Here is a 21,767-nt window from a genome sequence, read left to right as displayed (position 1 = left end):
GCATCACTGCTTCCCCCTGTTGATATAAAAAGTTATTGCATTTGTGTAGGCCCAATTTAATTTTACATGTAATGCGCAATAATTGAGAATATGAAATGAAATAAAATTAAATCCAATTGAAACTTTAGAAAATCTATCATAGCAATGCTGGATCACACTTTTTTTTACACATTACATTAACACCAAGTATACCAATACACATTACATTTAGAGACATACATTAATAGGCCTAAATACCTATAGGCCTAATATACAGACAAAACAAATATTCAACAGCAGTAGCAGAAGCACCACCACCAACACCAACAACAACAACAAAAAGAACATCAACATCAACATCAACAACAATAACAAACATCAAAATTAAAGAGAAAAGCGTACACATCTCCTTACAAAGTGTATCCAGAGACAGAAGGAGCAATCCATCTCTTGACAGAGTGCCTCAATGCCAGTCAGCACTATATCAGCCCCGTTTCTACCACATGCATACACAGCAGGACTTACAGGGGGGACGCAGGCCCAGTAAGTGCACACTTGGTGCTTCGTAGCATATGTGGTTTAACTTCCCCTTCCTCTTTTTTGGGTGCTTTTTTAGCCCTTACATCACACACACACACACACACACACACACACACACACACACACACACACACACACACACACACACACACACACACACACACAGTTCAAACGCGGAAGTTCTGGCAGCCAGTTGGCCCTCTCTGAGTCTCTCTCTCTGCCTGTTTCTTATTCAGTCTTGGATACCTGAAGAGGCATTGAAACAGCTTTAAGGCAGGCTGCGGGGTCTGTCTTGTCTTGAATGGTTTTGAGGCTTCCAGGTGGACTTGGTTGGTGACGGAGGAGGAGAGATGAGTCGAGGGAAATCGAAGACCACAGAGCACGTCCAGAGCAAGCTCTTGAGCATCCAGGAGAATGAGAGAGTGGAGGACCTGCTAGGAAGAAGATGTGTGGTATGCAAAACAATGCTCTCTCTAATAACTCTATGACTTTTTTTGTTGTTAACTTTGGCACCACAGAACAGCTAATTTCTTAATGACTGCATAATGACACTACACAGTAAAAATGCAGTATTGATTAAACAGTTGAAGTCAATTTAACACCTAGAGTGTATTTGGTACCGTAGTACCCGCTCACTTTCGAATCAACTCTGTATAAATATGTCATAATCTGTTCGAAAAAGACATCACATGCAACAGTAGCATTTGAGGATATGTGAAGACCAAAATCTTTTTATCTTTTAAGGACACATCTATCAAAATGTTGTAGGCTACCTAAAGTGACTTGTGACACTGTGACAGGCAAGGTGACAGGAAACTGCTTTTGAGGCCATTTCCTGGTGTACCCTGCATATTGACAGACACAACAGTTATGTGTGCTTTGCAGCGGGAAAAAAAACTGAACAGCCCTACATTTGATGAACCTGACTTCAAATCCACTGAACATCTACCCGTCATTAATGTGTAATGATTAATGGATGAATAAACTGACATTGAAAGCCAATTTGGCAAGTTTGAAATGGAAGTACCTTGGGCTTTTTTATGTAATCAGTTGTTGCATGAGTCAGTATGAGAAGTTTCACAGAAGGGGGTTATGTTGGGTGCTTTCACGGTGTAAGAACACTTTGCAGTTACTTCCTGGATCTCCTCAGACGCAATACATGGCATAGTTAAGCAGCGAAACAGAGAAATGGATGGCTGCAAGTTAAAGACATATGCAGAAGTTAACAAAGGGCTTCCACTTTTGCTTGTCTAAGGCCCCATTCTCACAGCACACAGTTTCACACACAGTTATGCCCTTATGCACATCACATTTATCTCAAGGCCCTTCCCCACAGTATGGCATTAGCAGGATCATGATCTAAACATGATCTACAATCTAATACTGCAATCCAACTCTGTGCCTGACATGCTTTATTCTTGTTTTCCAAGACCGGTCCTGGTGCCTGTACTACAAAGCAGGTTCAGGAGTAAGTTAGAAAATCAGGACAGGCTCTTCTATTAGGTGATCTACCTCTTAACTTAACCTGGGTTACTCCTGAACCAGCTTCTTAGTATAGCCCTCTGAACAGTATTGTAGCTGTGTTTGTTTATTTGTTTGTTTGTTTGTTTGTTTGTTTACTTTATGGAGACGCTGGCGACGGCCGTGGTCCAGCTGTACATGGCCGTGCCTCACTCCCCCAACGACTGGAGTCTGCAGCATACGGCCGTGGTCTGCTTCGTCAAGGACAACCCCAAACGCTCCTACTTCATCCGGCTCTTTGACGTCAAGGTCCTTCTTCCTCCTCCTCCTCCTCCTCTCCACTGATAGATAGATAGATAGATAGATAGATAGAGAGATAGATAGATAGATAGATAGATAGATAGATAGATAGATAGATAGATAGATAGATAGATAGATAGATAGATAGATAGATAGATAGATAGATAGATAGATAGATAGATAGATAGGCCTACATACTAGATACATAGATACATAGGCACATTAATGACATATATCGAAGTTTATGATTGTTGTCATAGTGAAGTGAAGTGAAAGTGAAAGCCCAGCTGGGAAACTCCAACTCCCATCGTCATTGTGACACAGCACTCCACAGCACACAAGTGCACACTGCACACAACGAAATTGCATTTATGCCTCACCTGTGCAAGGGGGCAGCCCCCATTGGCGCACCCAAGCGAACAGTTCGGTAGGACGGTACCATGCTCAGGGTACCTCAGTCATGGAGGAGGGTGGGGGAGATCACTGGTCATAATGTGTCATTCAGTTTTTAGAATGTCAAGTTGACATTGTTTGGGTGTCATGACATTCCGAAAAAACAAATGACACATTATGACAACATTCATAAGCATCAATCATGTGCCACTAATGTTATGTACATGTGTCAAGTAATTCTTATGATGACTACATGGCATCCTTATATAGACTCTGCCAAATGAAGTATCCCCCAGCAAGCATCAAAGTGTTCAGTACAAACATCATAAGGTCTGCATTAAGAGACTGTATGATAAAAATGTGTCTTAGTATGTGTGGCATGCTCTCCTTCTCTCACAGGAGGGAAAGCAGATATGGGAGCAGGAGCTGTATGAGGAGATGACATACTGCACCCCCCTGACCCACTTCCACACCTTCCCTGCAGATGTGAGTAGCCACCAAAAACACTGGGTGGAAAGCAACCCAAATTGGGTTCTTTCCAATCCAGCCCCTGGTTCACTGTTGGACAGAACACATACTGGGTTCTTTCAAGCAAGCAGGACCCTTAATGTTCACAAAACATAATTTCAACATTTTAAGGATAAACTGTGCAGTAATGGGGTTTTTTTTGTGAGAGCTGGATTTTTTTCCCCCTCACTGTGATGATGGCTGAAATGTTTAGACATCGTGCCATGATAATCCTTACTCTGGGGCCTAGGCCCAAGACTCCGGCTTAAACAGCAAAGTAACTTGTTTTTACGTTACATAATTATACATGAACATACACTAGGGTATCATCCATATACAACACATATTGTATGCTGTATAGAGCCTACTCACACAGGTTAGTTACCCTACTTATGTAAAATGAAATAGAAATGTACTGTACAGTCCCGCTTGACATATGAGCAGTGGGGAAAGAGGGGGGAAGACATTTTTACACACAGCATTATTACTCCGCCGTGAAAACATAACATGTGTGTTTCTATATGCAGGATTGTCAGGTGGGCTTGAACTTTGCCAGTGACCAGGAGTCTGACATCTTCAGGGATGCAGTGGAGGAGAAAATCAACCAGAGGGCTCAGCGGCAAGGTCAGTTTGGACCAGGTCTAGTTCACTAGGCTAACACAGGGGCCTAGCAGGGGGGAAACATCATTACATGTATGATCCTTAGCTTCAACTGAGCACCTATATCTCTTTTATTGCAGAGAGGAGACAGAACAATCCAAGACATCATGGTATGTCCATCATTCAAAGACATTTGCGTTCTGATATTCTTCCATGACGCTGACTTCAGAGCTGGACGCTTCCATGACGCTGAGCTGGAATTAGGCGACTCGTTAGCACTTCATTGTAGTCAGTAGCAACAAGACTAGGATCCTCTTTCTCCAAGAAGAAAGGAAAGACTCTCCTCTTTCATGACTACTTACTGCTGATGTATATACTGATGTCTACACTTGTCCAGAACTGGGATAGACTCAAGACAGGTTGTGTGTCTGTGTGTGTGTGTGAGTGTGTGTGTGTGTGTGTGTCTGTGTGTGTGTGTGTGAGTGTGTGTGTGTGTGTGTGTGTGTGTGTGTGTGTGTGTGTGTGTGTGTGTGTGTGTGTGTGTGTGTGTGTGTGTGCGTGTGCGTGTGTGTGTGTGCGTGCTTGTGTGCGTGTGTGTGTGCGTGCGTGTGTGCGTGCGTGTGTGCGTGCGTGCGTGCGTGCGTGCATGCATATGTGTGTGTGTGTGTGTGTGTGTGTGTGTGTGTATACTCTACTTAACCCTGTGCAAATGTACTGTAAAAAAACCTTGATTGTCCTTGATTGTAAGTCACTTTGGAAAAATAATCTGCCAAATGTAATGCAATATAATGTTCATGTCAGGTCGAAAGTAAACTCAAATGTTATTCCTAGCATATTTCCTATGTGATACATGGACTCAGTGGGTATTTGTTTCATGTCTTGTTTTTATTTTAGAGAAGAGGTCCCTGCCGCCACTGCCCCCTGGTAATGGTGAGTCATTTCTCCTTGTGTGTCCCTCATGCCAGGCTTGCTCTCTACCAGGGATGCCGATAAGGGGGTCAAAGGGGACAGTTGTCCCGGGCCCAGGGAGCAAGGGGGCCCACAATTGGGTCCTCATTAAATTGTATCTATTGGGCTGGGGGGGGCCTTTCCAATGATTTTGTCCTGGGCTCAGCCAAAGCTCTCAGCGGCCCTGCTCTCTGCAATGATTAAGTGTGAAGAGAATAGAACATGGTACTGTACAAAATGCCATATATGGAGTGAAGGCTGTTTTTTTTTTAATCAAATTCCCAAATGGGAAAACTGGTTTCTCTTTCCAAAACGACACAGATGATATCAGTGGTCTCACGATTACTCTCACTCTGTAGAAGCCCTCTAAATATGATCTCTGTATAGTTTAATGATAAAATGGTGTAGAAGTGGAGTAGCATACTATATAGTCAGTGACATATACTGTAGTCAGTTTATACTATCTCTCTTGCATTGTGTGTGTGTGTGTGTGTGTGTGTGTGTGTGTGTGTGTGTGTGTGTGTGTGTGTGTGTGTGTGTGTGTGTGTGTGTGTGTGTGTGTGTGTGTGTGTGTGTGTGTGTGTGTGTGTGTGTGTGTGTGTGTGTGTGTGTGTGTGTGTGTGTGTGTGTGTGTGTGTGTTCATCTGTATAAGGTTCCAGTCCAGGACCACCACAGCCAATGTCTATGGATACCGTTAACATCGCAAACCCAGACATATCCCCATCACGATACCGCTCTCCTGTCCCCGTCCCAGCCCCTGCTGCTCTCTCCATCTCAAAACTGAAAAAGGACAAGAAAAAAGACAAAAAGAAGGGAAGCAAGCTGTCCAAAGCTGATATTGGCGCTCCCAGTGGATTCATGTGAGCTGTGTTCTCAGAGAAAGACATACATTTAATGACATAATGACATCATTTAACGCACAATTTTCATCTGTGTGATCTTTTTGTTGACATGTCTTCTGTGTCAACCAACAGGCATGTCACACATGTTGGATGGGACCCAAACAAAGGCTTCGATGTAAGTCATGCAAATTGTCAAGCGCTACGAGTGTACATTGCCAAAAGTTCCTCTATGTTGGATTATTATTATATCTGATGTCATGGTGGTTGGTGGCCCTCTGTATTCTCCAGGGAATCTGCAGGGAATTCAAGAATGCTGACATCTCTTACAGAACTTAAATTGGTCATCGTCCTGCACCTTGACTCCGGAGGTGTCCTTTCTCCTTTTCTCCTTTTTAACCCCTGAACTCTTCCCCAGTCCCAGAACCTGGACCCAGACCTGAAGCAGCTATTCGCTAAGGCAGGCATCAGCGAAGACCAGCTGATGGACGCAGAGACCTCCAAACTCATCTATGACTTCATCGAGCAACATGGCGGCTTGGATGGGGTTCGCACAGAGATGAGGAAGCAAGGTGAGGGCTTCTAAAGGACATTACTCCACACACTTTTTTGTGGTGGGAAAATGTAGGCCTACTGTAGGTGTAGTAGGGGCTCAGCTGCTGGTATACACACGATAAACACATTTTCGGTCAATGTTCCACTCTAGTTGTGACACTGGATCTGTACGAAATAAACACAAAGAACAATAGAATTTTTGTCAAACTATAGGCTGTATAGGATCTGAGAATGAGCAATTATAGACCAAGAAATCTTTTACTAGGATCAGTGACTGATATTTGAGCAATTTTTCATCATTTAACCCATTGACGCCTAAGGCACCTGCAAAAAAGGGTGCTGAATGCCTGAGCCCTTTTTAAGAAAAGCTGCCCTCAGCCTATAAAAATCTATATAGGCCTATCTCATCTTCTGAAGCACATAAAAATATGCACTTAGTTGCATTTAAATGCTAACACCCTCATCTTTAATTAGAATGTGTTCATTCATCTCAAACAAACAGAGACTTTTAATAAAGTTGTCTCAAATCTCATGAGCCTGAATGTTGCGTAATGCAGCTAGGCGCCAGGGCCAATGTTGTGCAACGCAACGCGAAGCATCAATGGGTTAAAAAAGCTGTGGCATTGAGTTGTGTGCTCAATGATCTAAACGTGTTTGTATTTGTCTACTATATTTGTTTATTGTGCATATAATATGTCTACTATTGAACACTTGCAGATTCAGCCTCTCGGGGCAGATCCGACCCCCTGCCTCCAGTTCCAGGTGGCGGCCGCTCCGTCCCAGCACCCCCTCCACCACGCGGTGGCGACCCGGGCCCTCCGCCCGTCCCGCACCACCCTCCTCGAGGACCACCTCCGTCACGGGGCCCTGGAGGGCCTCCTCTCAACCGGGGTCCCCTGCCTCCTCCTCCACCTTCAGGCAGGGCCGGCCCCCCTCCACCCCGCCCTCCACTGTCTGCTGCCCACCCTCCTCCACCTCCACCCCCAGGTCATGGCCACTCGGCTGGACCCCCGCCGCCTCCGGTGCCCATGAGTGCAGGGGGAGGAGGACCGCCACCTCCTCCTCCACCTCCACCTCCTCCGCCACCTCCTGCTGCGCCCTCCATGGGGGCTCCTCCTCTGCCTGTCTCCGGAGGTGGTGGGAGGTCTTCAGCCCCACCACCGCTGCCTCCGTCTGGGGGTAGGGACGCCTTGCTGGATCAGATCCGCAGTGGGAAGAAGCTCAAGAACGTAAGATGTGTTCCACTATGTCATTTTATTTAACACTTTCCTTGGACCATACTAGCAAATATTTGTTTATTACTCAGTAAACTTTCATGTAAAGATCAAATTTGGCAATAGGCAGCCCAGTTTCAATGAGCAGCATAGTTGCAGTACCTTTTTTGACCATTTCCTGCACAGTGTCCCTTTAATGCTCTCCTATGAAAAGATATACTCACAAATCTGCAAAAATGTGAGGTGTGTACTCACTTAGGTGATATACTGTTGGCCTAATCAGTCGCTCGTAATGAGTGGGGGGAAAAACACATGTTGCACAGGCAGAGCAAATGAATGTAGGTGAGCAGGGTTAGCATTAGTATGAAGGACAAGATTGGAAGAGGAAGGTCGCCAAACGCGTTCTAGTATCAAGATGAAAGAGACCCCACACTCTTTTCCAATGCTAGCTTTATTAACAAACAACATTTTGGCCTGTGCTGCCTTTCTCAAATCTTAGTAAGGAAAACTGTCTTGTAAGAGAAGTGTCGTCAATGATTTTTGAAGATTTATGGTTAGGCAATGCATGGTTATACTCAACTCAGTGTACGTAGTAATGTAGACTAGAGTTAAAAATAAGGTGTGTGAACAGGTACATTTTATGTAAAGTATGAGTTTTGTAGCCTCTGTGCAGAGGGGCCCTTCGCGGGCTTGTTCACACTTTGCTGGAAAGACTCAACTGCTTCATAACAACAGCGGATCAGTGGATGACTGATCTGCACATAAAATCCCATCTGAAAGAGGAAAAAAATCTCTGCTGCGGTTGTCTTCTGTGGTTGACTTGTTGCTTAACCTGTTGGTTGCTCTGAAGCTAGTAAAACCACCAAGGTGTGGTTTCCCTGAACTAATTAAATTTTTTGGTCAGGTCTATACATGAACACAGAGAACAGTAAGAGCGTTTAGTGCTGTCCTACCATCTGACACCAGTATTATGTGACAATTTCAATCAAACATCTCTTTTACCAATGCTCCTGTGACAATGGACTCTTAGGTGGAAATACTGACATAGTAATACAATGTGTTCCACCTAGCATGTCATTTAAGTGTCCTTGAGCAAGATACTAAAGCCCAAATTGCTCCAAGTGAGCTGCTTGGCACCTGGCATGGCAGCCCCCACCGCCGTGTGTGAAACTCTGTAGCCTACGAATGTTAGTCCTGGAAACATTGACACACATTGTATGTAGTATGCAAGCACTTTGAGTGTGGGAAGGAGTATATAGGTGATAGTGTAAAAATGTAGCTGTATTTACCATAGTGGTTCTCAATGGGAGCTCTCTCTACAGCCTGTCAGGGGTGCAAGGGAGCCCTTGGGGTGGGGTGGGGGGCAGCTTAGAGTTGCAAATACGATACAATACGATAGGAATAGACTTCATTCTCAGTTTTCACTGAAATTCATTTTGCGTCCCTTAGCAACATTCATTGAAGACAGGACATACGCATAACATCACATCACAAGACTATTGCACAAATGGAGGGCCATAGTCTTATCTTAGTATTCTTTTAATACTAAGGGGGTTGTTGGCAGATTTATGGTAAGGTGAAGGGGGGCATTGGCAGGCTGATGGTGAGGTAAAGGGGATGTTTGATCAGAGAAGGTTAATATAGCCTAGAAATCTAGACGCCCCTAGCGACCGCAAATTGAATTTTTGCTGTATTTTTTGCCGTTTCGCTTTTTGCTGTACGGGTCTGGCTGCGCTAGGCTAGGTTTAATACCTTTGATTTACCATTGACCTGCTGTGTCCCCAGGTGGCTGACAGTCCTGATCCCCACCCCCCACCTCCAGCCCAGTCTGAGGAAGGCATCGTGGGGGCACTGATGATGGTCATGCAGAAGAGGAGCAAAGTCATCCACTCCTCTGGTAGGCTACACACACATTTAGTCACAGTCTGTGTGTGTGTGTGTGTGTGTGTGTGTGTGTGTGTGTGTGTGTGTGTGTGTGTGTGTGTGTGTGTGTGTGTGTGTGTGTGTGTGTGTGTGTGTGTGTGTGTGTGTGTGTGTGTGTGTGTGTGTGTGTGTGTGTGTGTGTGTGTGTGTGTGTGTGTGTGTGTGTGTGTGTGTGAACTCTTCTGTGTTACTGTAATTCATCACTTAAAGAGTACTCTGGGACCAAATACATGCTATACAAGATGCCAGATTGAGTCTCTAAGCATTGAATTAACACATGCGTGTGTGTGCTCATCTCTATGTATGCACAATAAGGTCTTAGCGTCTAAGGTCACAGCCAATGTCTATTAAACTGTTAGCATTGTGAACCCAGATATTACATGTGCCTCTTACATACTAATTATTGTTGTATGTTGTACCTGTTGTACATGCTCACGGATCCTTTGCTCTGCTCTGTTTCGTTTTATTTTAGGAGATGAAGAGGATGACGGTGGCGATGATGATGACGATGATGAATGGGATGATTAATTTTGACTGTGACATTTTTAATTTTTACATTTAGCTCAATGAAAAGTGATGCAACAGCACAACACTGTCCCCTTTTGTAAATATAATATCTGTATTTTGGGGCAGCTGTGGCCTAGTGGTTAAATCAGAGGGTTGTAAGTTCGAATCCCACCCTTCCATTCAATCCTCTCTCACTCAGTGGCTGAGGTGCCCTTGAGCAAGGCACTTAACCCCACATTGCTCCAGGGACTTTAGCCAATACCCTGTAAGTTGATTTGGATAAACGCGTCAACTAAGTGTAATGTCATGTAATGTAATCCTGATTTCATATGCCAAAAATATACACTTTTAAATCCTACCCACTTTGTTTGAAGAACAGTAATACACTGATAATCTTTTGGTACTGATTTTCGATAACTGCAGTGTCTTATCATATTCTGTCAAAGGTACAAAAAGAAAGTCCACCATTTTGTCTTACTTGTACAGTAGACCTACAAATACACATACACTATCTGTAGATTTCTGTTAGGCAAGGTTTTTTGTCATCTCTCACTCTAGTCTACAGGATGTCGCTGTGGTTGGTCCAAAACCTGAACATCTCAACATTACTTTTTGTTTGAGTGGTTTCAACAGAGGATACAGCACCCCCCTCTGCAGGACTGGCTGAACACAGCAGAAAAATTGGACAAACGCTCATGAAAAACTGTCCACGGGGCACTCTTTTCTGCCAAACCATCAATGGCTTTTTCCAAATGCAAATCGTTAAGTAGGCTACTAAAAGATTGTTTTGCTGTCTTTTAAAGAGCTGTCTATGTTGACACATTGTTATGAACCTCACAGGCCATCTCTCTCTCTCTCTCTCTCTCTCTCTCTCTCTCTCTCTCTCTCTCTCTCTCTCTCTCTCTCCTCTCTCCTCTCTCTCTCTCCTCTCTCTCTCTCTCTCTCTCTCTCTCTCTCTCTCTCACACACACACAGACACACACACAGACACACACACACACACACACACACACACACACACACACACACACACACACACACACACACACACACACACACACACACACACACACACACACACACACACACACACAAAAATACACATCAAAATTCGAACAAATAAAAACAAAAACACAGAGTGACTGCTTCCCCAAGTTTATAAAACAGTTATATATCTATTGAAATTCCAAAAACGCAAGAAATATAACAACAATAATAAAATAATATTTATTACAAACAACCACGTTCACTTAGTCTGGCAAAACAAACAAACAACAAACAGAAACAAAACAAAACAAACAAAAAATTAAACACATCTACAATTACGAGGAACATTTAAGATGTAGCTTGATTTAGTTCAATGACAAAACACCCAACCCAAAGCACTTAGCACTGCAAGACAAATAGGAGCCATGCACGTGACAAACATCTTCTGTGCAATTGTGGTTTGACAGCGGAAGGACATGTGCTTTGGATGCTAGCTCCAGTGATGGATCGACAAGAGAGTACAAGCTCTGCCTGTATGATATATTGAGAAAAATACTTAATATTGCTGATATTTAAAAAAAATGTGTGGAACTTTTTTACCACAATTTTCCCTCCTTTTTATACACTGATTTATGTTTCTGGGCCGATTAGAAACTTTTTTTTTTTTGCAATGAATGTGGTTCCTTCTGTCTTGGTCGAGTGATTTGGTGCAAGTGATGTTCCATAGAAAGTGCTAGAAGAGGTAGACTTTTTACTTTTTGCTCTTCTTGCTTACGTCTTAAGTTTTCTCCTAGCATACAATATGTTCTCTCTTGCAGTAACCTCATCTTTCACTGAATGCAATTATCAACTGAAGTGTCTGTATTTGTTCAAATCGCATGACTACTCAGGGCCTAAACTCGTAACTCCACATTAAGAGCTAGCATTAAGTTTTTGTTTTGTTTTTGTTCTTTTTTCCCAAACAGTGCAAGGGCTTTATTCTACTTCCCCCAGCATCCAATCAAAAAGTCTACCTCTTTCCTTTGTCTTTCCATGAACACTGGTCCTGTAAATGAACAACACACAATATTATAAGGCTCACCGAACCCAGTCCCCTCACCCCACCACCAAAGTGCACAACTTACAGGAATATGTACAGCCTCAAAATAATAAATATTTGCCATGGTGAGGTTTAGAAACTTTAGACAAGAGCAGAAGTCACGGACAAGAGCAGAATCTCTATTTGACCAACAGATGGCACTGTGGTAGCAGTGTATACATAACGTTTCCACACGTGCGGAATCAGACACTTTCACTTTTTTTCTTGTAACATACAGGAAGCAGGAACATGGTCAAGTCGTCATGACTTTTTGAGGCCCGTGTCATACTGACATCAAACGAAATGTTTCAGCTTCACACGAAAACGGTGAACGGGTGTGTTAAAAGTTTGATTCCACAATGCTGCAGAAAAAGGGGTTTCCCCCCAGGTTTGGAGTGGGAAGGAAAATATGCACAAAAATGATATTCACTGATATCTAAACTACTTTTCCATCACAGATGACACACTCATTAGTAAAAATGAAAACATCTTACTTGCATTTTTTCTGGCACAAGTGATTTACAATAATTACACTGGTTGACTGCCTCACTGTAGGCCTATAGGCTGATGCAGGCGTTGTTATACGTACGTATGTGCTCTTCCTTTGATTTTTTTTCTGTGGACTACAAGTACAACAGTGATAAGGTCTCAGTATTTCTTTGTAGACAGGCAAGACATATAGAAAAGAAAAGAAAAACCCGACCAAACTAACAGAGGACTTAAACTCCAATAGTCTCACTGGCAATAATTCAAACGGATAGCTACATAAAAGACATATTTCAGTAACAATATCTGGCATGATACTGGCTTTTGTTCCAGTCCAACAGTCTGTGGTGCAGGCTTTTGCTGCAGGATGACTGAAATACTGCATCTTAGCAGTACCAGGAGGGGTTTTGGTCCATAATTTAGACTTGTGCTCAAACTCAGTGACACATTGGTATATATATACTATATATATTATAACATACTTGGTATATTATTTGTTGATATTTATGTTATTTTTTTCTTTGCTTACATTATGGGTAAGTGTGCTCCTCTTATACGGTGTGAATGAAATAAACTGGATATGCAGATATTGCAAAATTACTTTTATATTTTTAGGTCATAACATATAACAGGATATTCATTTATTATTGGCATTTTAAGTACTATGACCAAGAATTCCTAGAAAAGCTGGGGGGTCTTGTTCTCTGATGGCAATTAAACCAAACTTGAACTGGAATCCTTTGCTCTAACACAGGGCCTGGTTTCTCTCTTATAGGAGGAGCCATTTTTTTAAGAATACTCAACAATTGCTGACTTCAAGCAATTCATGTACTCTCCAAAATAAATAATACTTCTGACTTAAATAATTGAAAAATATTACTGCTTGAATGGAAACACATTGAACACATACTGAAGGCAACATAATAACATGGAAGGTATAAAAAAGGGGGGGTTGTATGGTTGCTCTACTTCTCTGCTGGGTGTAAATGGACTATTCATTTCTCACACAAAGTCATTCAAGGTTGCACTGTAAGTATAACTTCTTCCTTCCTGGCTACATGGTTTGGTCTGACCTTGATGCTTGTGTTGCAGGCTGTATCAACCCCCCCCAAAGGAGTGGAGATGGTTGTATACAGTCCAAACGGCCCTAATGGCTCTTTCCATTAACTAATGTCCACGCTATAGGCTGCGAACGGCATTGTTTGTGTCATTTCAATTACAGAAATGTGATGGAAACATCCAGGGGCAGTTGTAACCCGTAGAGGAAGGAAAAGCAACTTCAGAAGCACCTTTCACCACGTCACAAGTTCATACAACAATAAACCACATTTTCAATTAAAACTGCTTATTGTTGCTTTAGAATATCTGAAAAAACACTGATTTGAACATCTGAGCTGTTTAGAGCGAATGTCTTGAACAATCATCTTGTGGGGACGATGGTGGACTAATAACAGCAGGCTGTCTGTCTTTTTGTTTCTGATCTTATCTGTGACATGCAGAATTAGACGATCGAGCGTGACCAAATGCTACATCAAGAAAGGTGAGCTGAGCAATTAAAAAAAAACCATCCAGTACATCCAGTCACGTAATAAGAAATAGTAATAATAGTAATAATAAGGACCACCACAACACTACAGTCAGGACACCACGTGCTGAGCCGAGCTCCCTAGCTACAGCATTTACATGGGGACTGGGCCTTTCTCCAAAGTCCCTTTGGTCCGACCTCTCAATCAGCCAACATTTTTTTTCTCTTAGGATTGTGTATTTTTGATTGTGCACCGATAAATTTAAATATAGTCGCGTGTTTCACCTGCTATTTGAAGTCGCTGTCTTTCATTCCAATGACTGCAATTCGCTAAAACACATGGAAACCTTATTGGTGTCAATCATGCATGGCTTACTTATGACTACTCTCGTAAAGTTCGTTACCTTCTGCTTCAGTCTCGGAATGTGGTCTAAAAATAACATTAATTTGACTTGCGAATGGAAAATTACCGGATTATTGAGAGGTTGGACCAACGAGTCTTCTGAGAAATGACTTGCCACCCATTCACATACAGTAAAGTACACATAAGGGGCCTGGATCCTGGGGGTGGGCATCCTAGTGCTATGGGAGGCAAGCATCTGGCTGTGGAAGATGGAGATGAGGCGCTAGGATGCTAGGATGCTAGGATGCAAGGAGGCATTGCCATCTGTCGTGACGTGAACACCTCACCATTACAGTCACCATGAATGGGGTGGGCCAGGTCTGTTTGTGCTAATGTCATAATAGAGACGGAGGGACACTGTGAAATTGTGTTGGGTGTCACGTTGGTGGAGACGTGTGGCGTCAGGGAGGATCCAGCCCTGCTCCTGATCAAATGGACTTAATGTTTTACGCGGTCCAGGACGTCTCGTCTTGTCTCTTCTCCACTCGCACCCTTCCAAACATTTCTTCCTCTAGTGTCCATCAGTACAGTGAACGCTGCCATATTCGTCTCCACCTCGCAGTACAGTGCCAGCATGGGCTGAGCTTTCTGGAACACAACAGCCAGATGTACGACCTCTCTTATATTGGTGATAGGAGGTTGCAGGGAATGGGGATTCAGATTACTAATGTGGAGTGTGTACGTCGCAGATATGGTACTGTATGGTGTGTGTGTGTATGTGTGTGTGTGTGTGTGTGTGTGTGTGTGTGTGTGTGTGTGTGTGTGTGTGTGTGTGTGTGTGTGTGTGTGTGTGTGTGTGTGTGTGTGTGTGTGTGTGTGTGTGTGTGTGTGTGTGTGTGTGTGTGTGTGTGTGTGTGTGTGTGTGTGTGTGTACATCTGTGTGCGCGCTGGTTTGCATGTTTCTGTTTGTGTGCGTGCGTATCTGTACATTGGTGCATGTGTTGTGCGTGTGTGTTTGTGCTTTCCATCGAGTGTGAAAGGGGTTTACAAGTAATAACGTCTTTGTCATGTGGGACAGCAGGCCTGAAGGGAGATGCAGGAGGGGGAGGGGAAGGGGAGGAAGTGTGTGTAGGGCGTTTGGTTGGTTTGGTTTGGAGGGTCAGGGACAAAAGGGACCGACCAAGGGACAAGGGGACAGGACAGAGTTGATTGTTAGTGGTCTTGGGGCTGCTCCTGCACCAGCACCTCCTCCTCCTGCTTCACCTCCCCCTGCTCCCCCTCCTCCTCCTCCTCAGGCTCCCCCGTGTGCCGCCGGTTGGTGCGCTTGGGCTTGTGTGCACGTCCCACTCCTCCTCCTCCTCCTGCTCCTCCTCCACCTCCTCCACCTCCCGCACCACCTCCACCCGCATTAGCGGCCCCAGCACCTCCTCCATGCTGCTCCCAGTACGACTGGCAGTACTGGTTGATCAGCCGCACCTCCGGCTGCGAGGGCTGCTTGGCCGGACGTCCCTGGGGTGGAGCTGGTGGTGGTGGGTGGTGCTGCCTCTGGTTCTCCTCCTGCTGCTGGTGGTGGTGTTGGTGGTGGTAGCGCGGGTGGTGGGGGTTGTGGCCGTGGTCCATGGCCGACTCCTCGTCCTCGGGCACGTCGGGCGCCGTCAGGGCCTCCACGATCTCGCGGTCCAGAATACGCAGGGAGATGCGCGCCACCGTGTGCTTGAAGTTGTTCTCGGTGGCCAGGCAGTGGTAGGTTCCGGCGTCCGCCTGGGACAGGGACTTGAGCAGGATGCCCTGGCCCGTCTTCAGCACCTCCCGGTCACGGTTCAGCTGCACACGTCAACACAGATTTAGAGTTAATACCGTGAATAATACATATGAATAATACTTGACGTACCATTGGTTCAGTTCAGTTTCTTTGATAAAAATGTATCCGAACAGTTCACTGAATTCAATACATTTTTGAACATACTAACTATAGCAGATTAAATTAACAAATTTGTTGAATGAATACATTTGAAACACTTCGCTGAGGATATACGGTAATACAATTTGTGTGTGACTCATTTCACCACTTTCTACATAAACCAGTGTTGTCATACAATACCATGGCTCATTGATTGCTTTATAGTATATGATTTGATACAAATTATATGTCACGCGTGCATATGATTTGACAAAATTGGATAAGTATAATTTCTCATCTCACCACTTCAAAGACAAGGACAAGACGGGATTGGCGTTAACGGTAGGGCACTCGTCTACTATGCGGCTGACCCGGGTTCGATTCCAACCCGGGCCCTTTGCCAACCCTTCCCCGTCTCTTTCTATGGGCAGTCATGGGTAAGCGGTTAGGGTGTCAGGCTTGCATCCCAGAGGTTGCCAGTTCGACTCCCGACCTGCCAGGATGGTGGGGGGAGTAATCAACCAGTGCTCTCCCCCATCCTCCTCCATGACTGAGGTACCCTTAGCATGGTACCGTCCCACCGCACTGCTCCCCATGGGGCGCCACTAAGGGCTGCCCCCTTGCACGGGTGAGGCATAAATGCAGTTTCGTTGTGTGCAGTGTGCAGTGTTCACTTGTGTGCTGTGGAGTGCTGTGTCACAATGACAATGGGAGTTGGAGTTTCCCAATGGGCTTTCACCTCACTTCAAAAGTGAAGACGACACGTTCACACTATCGCCTAATGGTTCTCACAGTTCTTAACTGGGTGCTGAATCCAACATAAACCATAAATGCATAAAGGAAGCAAAGGACGGCACTCTTCAGATTGTTCTGTGCTTATTTGTCCACGACCGTTTCGGGCCGAGCCCTTCTTCAGCGTGTAATGGTCATCTCACCACTTTGCGCCGGCCATCCTTCTGGTAGAGCCACTTGAGGGAGGCCTGGGGGGACCTGGGCTGGCACTCCAGGAAGGTGCTGCTGCCCTCCACGCCAAACTGCACCGTCTCCCTCAGCCTCTTCTCTACTGGAGGGGCCACACACACGCACACACAAATACACATACATTCAAGCACATACACACACGCACGCACGCACGCACACATGCACACAAGCACGCATGCACGCACACACGCACACACAAATACACATTCGTTCAAGCAGGTACACACACACATGCAGGCATGCACGCACACATGCACGCACACATGCAGGCATGCACGCACACACAAATACACATACGTTCAAGCAGGCACACACACTCACACACGCACACACACAAACACACACACACACACACACACATACACACACACACACACACACACACACACACACACACACACACACACACACACACACACACACACACACACACACACTCACGCACGCACGCACGCACGCACACACACACAGGCACACACAGGGAAGAGCCATGTTTGTGAAACAATGTACTTTATACCTTCCTGCATACCAATGTACTTTCTATACTAACCCTGAAACAACCAATCCTAATGTTATATGCTGTCACAAACATTGTTACGCTGTACATAACTGATGTAACAGCACAGATGCTTCCTTACAGTAATACTGCCTTCAACACCCAACCGTCTATCAAACTAAAAAGTCAGCAGTCGCTGTAGTGGCAACAGTGATTTGTCTTGCTGCCTGGCCAAGTCATCTAAAATGAAAGTTGTTCTAATCAGCACTTTCATGCCTGATTAAGGTCTGCTCTGCGACTTGTTGGACAGTGAAGGTGGCAACGTTTTCTGGCGTCCCATTTTGGACATAGACATGACGTTCTATATTCATAACAATGTGCGCGGTCTAAAACTGCTCCCTACATAGGCCTACACGTACGCATACTGCTACTATATATACAGTGCACGACTCTTTAAATCCGCATGTGTCTGGGTCTGGGTCTCTGGGTTCTGGGTCTGGCGGCCCCGTTCTGGCCACATGGGTGCTGTGCTGACATACCTTTGGCATTGAAGCCTCGACACTGCCGCAGGGGGTCTCCATGCTTGATGTCCTGTCTCCTGCTCCGCCTAAAAACAGCCAGGGAGGAGAGAAGGAGAGAGAGAGAGAGAGAGAGAGAGAGAGAGAGAGAGAGAGAGAGAGAGAGAGAGGGAGAGATAGCGAGCAAAAGAGAGTAAGGTCGAGAGATATAAAGAGCAAAGTGACGAGGCAGAGGGAGAGAAAGATAGAGAGAAAGAGAAAGAGAGAGAGAGAGAGAGTGGGAGAGGAGCCAGTCAGCAATGTATTATAGGGATAGTTGTGGGGGCCTGAACCTGTCGACTATGCGTCTGTGCATGTGACACCTGTCCATGTCACAAGGGGGGCTTTTAGCGGAGAATAGATGGTCAAGGCCATTTGGTCACGCACCTCTTGGTGGCCGGCGTGAAGGGTGCGCAGGTCTCCCCGTCCCAGGCACAGTAGGGGTCCCGCGCCAGGCAGCAGTCCGAGCAGGCCTTGCCGTAGACGGGGCATCTGTGCAGTGACACCTGGGTCAAGCCGCGCTCCGACGACACGTACAGCTGTTGCTGTGGGGGCAGGTCAAAGGGTACAGAGAAGGGGCATGTTAGTCAGTTAGACACAGTAGGCTATACGGTGACATTGCATTCCACTGATCTCAAGGGCGAACAACATCTACAATTATGTGTTGAATAAGACTGCTGTCTGTTTGTCCTTGTTCTGGGTTCTTTCAGGAGGTTCATATTCTTCAAACCCAAGCTTGTGAGTCAAAAATTACTGGGAGGCCATGTACGTATGTCAATTAGACACACTAAGCTGTAAGTTCACATCATATACAACTGATCTCATTCAAGGACAAGGCACTTAGTCCAAGTCCAAGGCCAAGAATAAGTCCAAGTCCAAGTACAGTATATGTTAAAAAAGAGAGCAGGTTGTCCTTTCCTCCTGTTTCTACTGTATATATAGGTAGAGATGATTTTCTGATGATGTTAGAGATGATGTTCTGTAGGCCTACATAAAGAAGCCCAAACATAGTTCAATTGATAGAAAACTATCACAATTTCACGTAAACGTAGCAGATCTGAGTGAAACCGAATAACAGTGAACTGAACTGAACTGAACCGAATGAATTGAATTGAACTGAGTACAGTAAGTGCACCACCGCCACTGGAGTGAGGGCATGTGGAGTGTTTGATACAGTGGGGGGGGGTTCTGTTGTTGACAAGAGGTCATGTTTGCATTCTGTTGTGGATACCGCGAGCGCTCTGATATAGAAGTCGACTGCTGACAATAATTCTTGCCACATAAGCAGGTGCTGCTAAAGCCGTAGCCTGTAGCCTGTTGCCTGTAGTCCGTATAGGCTGCCCCCTGACTGTTTACATAGGCCCCTGCACTATGGTCACCAGCTGAATAAATATCTCTCAAACATACATAGGGCCTGACATTATGCACCGGCATGGAAATGCAATAGCCGCCTGCACCATGACCAATGACTATTATTTCTATTTCGGGTGTATGGAGTCGTGTATGTATGCATGTACTGTATGTATGTATGATTATAGTGAGAGGAACACATCAATTAAAGTCTCTCACGCTAATGTTTATTCATTATCCTGGCAATAATGTGGGGAAAAATATACATGTTTTACATGTGTACGTAGTACTGTATGTACATAGAATATAACACACATGGACATGGGTGGTGTGGACAAAGATGCATGGTTAATATGGATTAATAGTAATTACAATTGTGACTATGAGTAATGTACCAACCCTTTTTGAAGAAATCCTCATTGTTTTCACTGGAGCATTGGTCTGGAAAATATTAAAGAAATGGTTAAGCATTTAGATGCTTCAAGCCAGCTTTCAACAGAGATTTACAACCATAATTACATATAATAATAATAACAAAGATACACATAATAATAGCAAAATAATCATATGATCGTATCAGATAAGACTGATTACCCTGAACACTTCCACTTCCTCCAGAATCAGCTCCTCTGTAGAACTCAGGTCTCTGGGGAGGACGATCACCTTCTGCACAGTTCCCAGATCTGGACATGACAGACGACATGCTTTTAGCTACACTTATTATTATTGGACTTAATATTTGTAAAACAACATATTATTGTGCAATTATAACGTTTTTTTTTGGCTTTTCCTTTTGTATGGCAGCCAACTGCTTCTATTTATAGAGTGTTGTTTCATAGTGTTGGCATGTCACTTTGGGTTAAGTCTCCACTAAATACTAAATACCACAACTCTCTTCATAACTCTGCGCATGCTGAATGTACTGTATGTATGCAGGTAAGTATGTGCAGGCCTAATGAGGAATATGCTGGCTGTATTTGTGTGTTATGTGCCCCTGCAGCTGGACAACTCCATTTCCTAAGGGTTTAATGAAGTCTAAATCTCTACTCTGGTGTTTCTCCCATGATCCGTCATTCATCCAAGGAGGTCTGCAACTCACCTGTGCCCAGGAAGAGCACCTTGTGCTTGTTTCCTGCTTTTATTTTTGTATACCAGCCAAGTGTTTCTGTTTATAATGTACTATTTCATGGTATTGGTATGTCATTTTGCATTCAAGTCTCTCCTAAGGGCCTTGATTACAACTGCACATTTTCTTATACAGTAAGTCCCTCGTTCATTTGTGACAAAAAGGAGACCCACAAGTCTCCAAAGGAGGCGACCCATCCCCACAACTCACCCGTGCCCAGGAAGAGCACCTCGTAGCGGCCGTCGGCCGCGTCCACCAGGTCCACGGCGATGGTGGTGAAGCGGTAGTCAACTCCCGTCCTGACCACCAGGGGTCGCTTGTGGAGCGGGTAGATGGGGTGGTACATGAGGGGGTGGGCGCGCACAAAGTTCACCGCCTCGTCCGAGAACTCCTTAGTGGAGCGCAGGCCCGGAGTAAAGGTCCCGCCGGGGCACTGAGAGAGAGAGAGAGAGAGAGAGAGAGAGAGAGAGAGAGAGAGAGAGAGAGAAGGCGGGGGTGGCGAAACAAACAATAGCAGGATTATGAAGATTACACAATAACAAATATTTGGCACTTTGCAAGGCATCAGCAGCAGCTCATTTGGAGCCAATTTCCTTTTCAACAACACTTCAAACTCTTCAAGTCCTGAAGTCTATGTGTAAAGTTCACACGTGCTGCAGCTGTGTATGTTTGTATATATGAACCTGCTCTACTTAAGACATATACGTAGTGTTGGCTCACACACAACCTGTGTGCTTACTGTGTACCGGTCTGTGACATATTACAGTTCACTAGGTTTAATCGCTAAACAAACATCGTCATTGATGTGGAGTTTGTTGTGGTGGCTGTGAAGGAGATGGGGATGGAGGGTGGGGGTGTGTGCATACCGTTCCGGGGCGCGGGTACGGGATCTTGCCCGTGTAGGGCGTCCACTGGTAGTTGTGGCCGTGCTTGTGCGAGAAGGGACCGTTGAAGACGTTGCGGATGTCGGCCATGGAGTAGACGCACACCGCTGAGCCCTTGAACACGGAGCTGTGCAATAGAGCGGGGAGAGAGGGATCGAGAGAATTAGCTGGGTAAGTGTGCACATACACACGTATGCACAAACGGATGGACATGCATAAACACACACACATGCATGCAAACACAATCCTACATGCACCCATCCTGATGCACATACCGTAGGCCTACA

General features: G+C 44.9%; 2 protein-coding genes across 5 annotated transcripts in view; one reads left to right on the top strand and one right to left on the bottom strand.

Moving 5' to 3' along the window:
- The first annotated feature begins 8 nt into the window (after nt 1-8).
- wasb (WASP actin nucleation promoting factor b) lies at nt 9-10,125 on the top strand. 2 transcript variants are annotated; one of them, XM_063208772.1, is made up of 12 exons: nt 9-971; nt 2,149-2,289; nt 3,073-3,159; nt 3,708-3,804; nt 3,921-3,950; nt 4,675-4,710; nt 5,382-5,589; nt 5,704-5,746; nt 5,987-6,140; nt 6,841-7,352; nt 9,123-9,234; nt 9,733-10,125. In XM_063208772.1, exons 1-12 carry the CDS (start codon nt 870-872, stop codon nt 9,786-9,788), a joined length of 1,578 nt encoding a protein of 525 aa, XP_063064842.1. In that variant the 5' UTR covers nt 9-869; the 3' UTR covers nt 9,789-10,125. The 2 variants fall into 2 exon arrangements, with proteins under 2 accessions (XP_063064842.1, XP_063064843.1); XM_063208773.1 differs by lacking the exon at nt 4,675-4,710.
- Nucleotides 10,126-15,112: 4,987 nt separating this feature from the next.
- Nucleotides 15,113-21,767, bottom strand: part of sema3gb (sema domain, immunoglobulin domain (Ig), short basic domain, secreted, (semaphorin) 3Gb) — a 57,785-nt gene continuing 51,130 nt past the window's right edge. For 2 of the 3 annotated variants that reach the window (XM_063208769.1, XM_063208768.1), the window contains exons 11-18: nt 21,463-21,607; nt 20,807-21,029; nt 20,065-20,153; nt 19,870-19,911; nt 18,508-18,665; nt 18,103-18,170; nt 17,022-17,149; nt 15,113-16,010 (exon numbers count right to left, since the gene is read on the bottom strand). In XM_063208769.1, the coding sequence (XP_063064839.1) occupies nt 15,399-16,010; nt 17,022-17,149; nt 18,103-18,170; nt 18,508-18,665; nt 19,870-19,911; nt 20,065-20,153; nt 20,807-21,029; nt 21,463-21,607 (1,465 nt within the window). In that variant the 3' untranslated portion in view covers nt 15,113-15,398. The remainder of the gene's footprint in view (nt 16,011-17,021; nt 17,150-18,102; nt 18,171-18,507; nt 18,666-19,869; nt 19,912-20,064; nt 20,154-20,806; nt 21,030-21,462; nt 21,608-21,767) is intronic. The other variant, XM_063208771.1, reaches the window with a different exon arrangement.

This window comes from Engraulis encrasicolus, chromosome 10 (genome assembly GCF_034702125.1).
Source record: "Engraulis encrasicolus isolate BLACKSEA-1 chromosome 10, IST_EnEncr_1.0, whole genome shotgun sequence".
Classification (NCBI taxonomy): Eukaryota; Metazoa; Chordata; class Actinopteri; order Clupeiformes; family Engraulidae; genus Engraulis; species Engraulis encrasicolus.
Note: the sequence above shows the minus strand (reverse complement) of the source record. Positions and strands in the feature narration are given on the sequence as shown.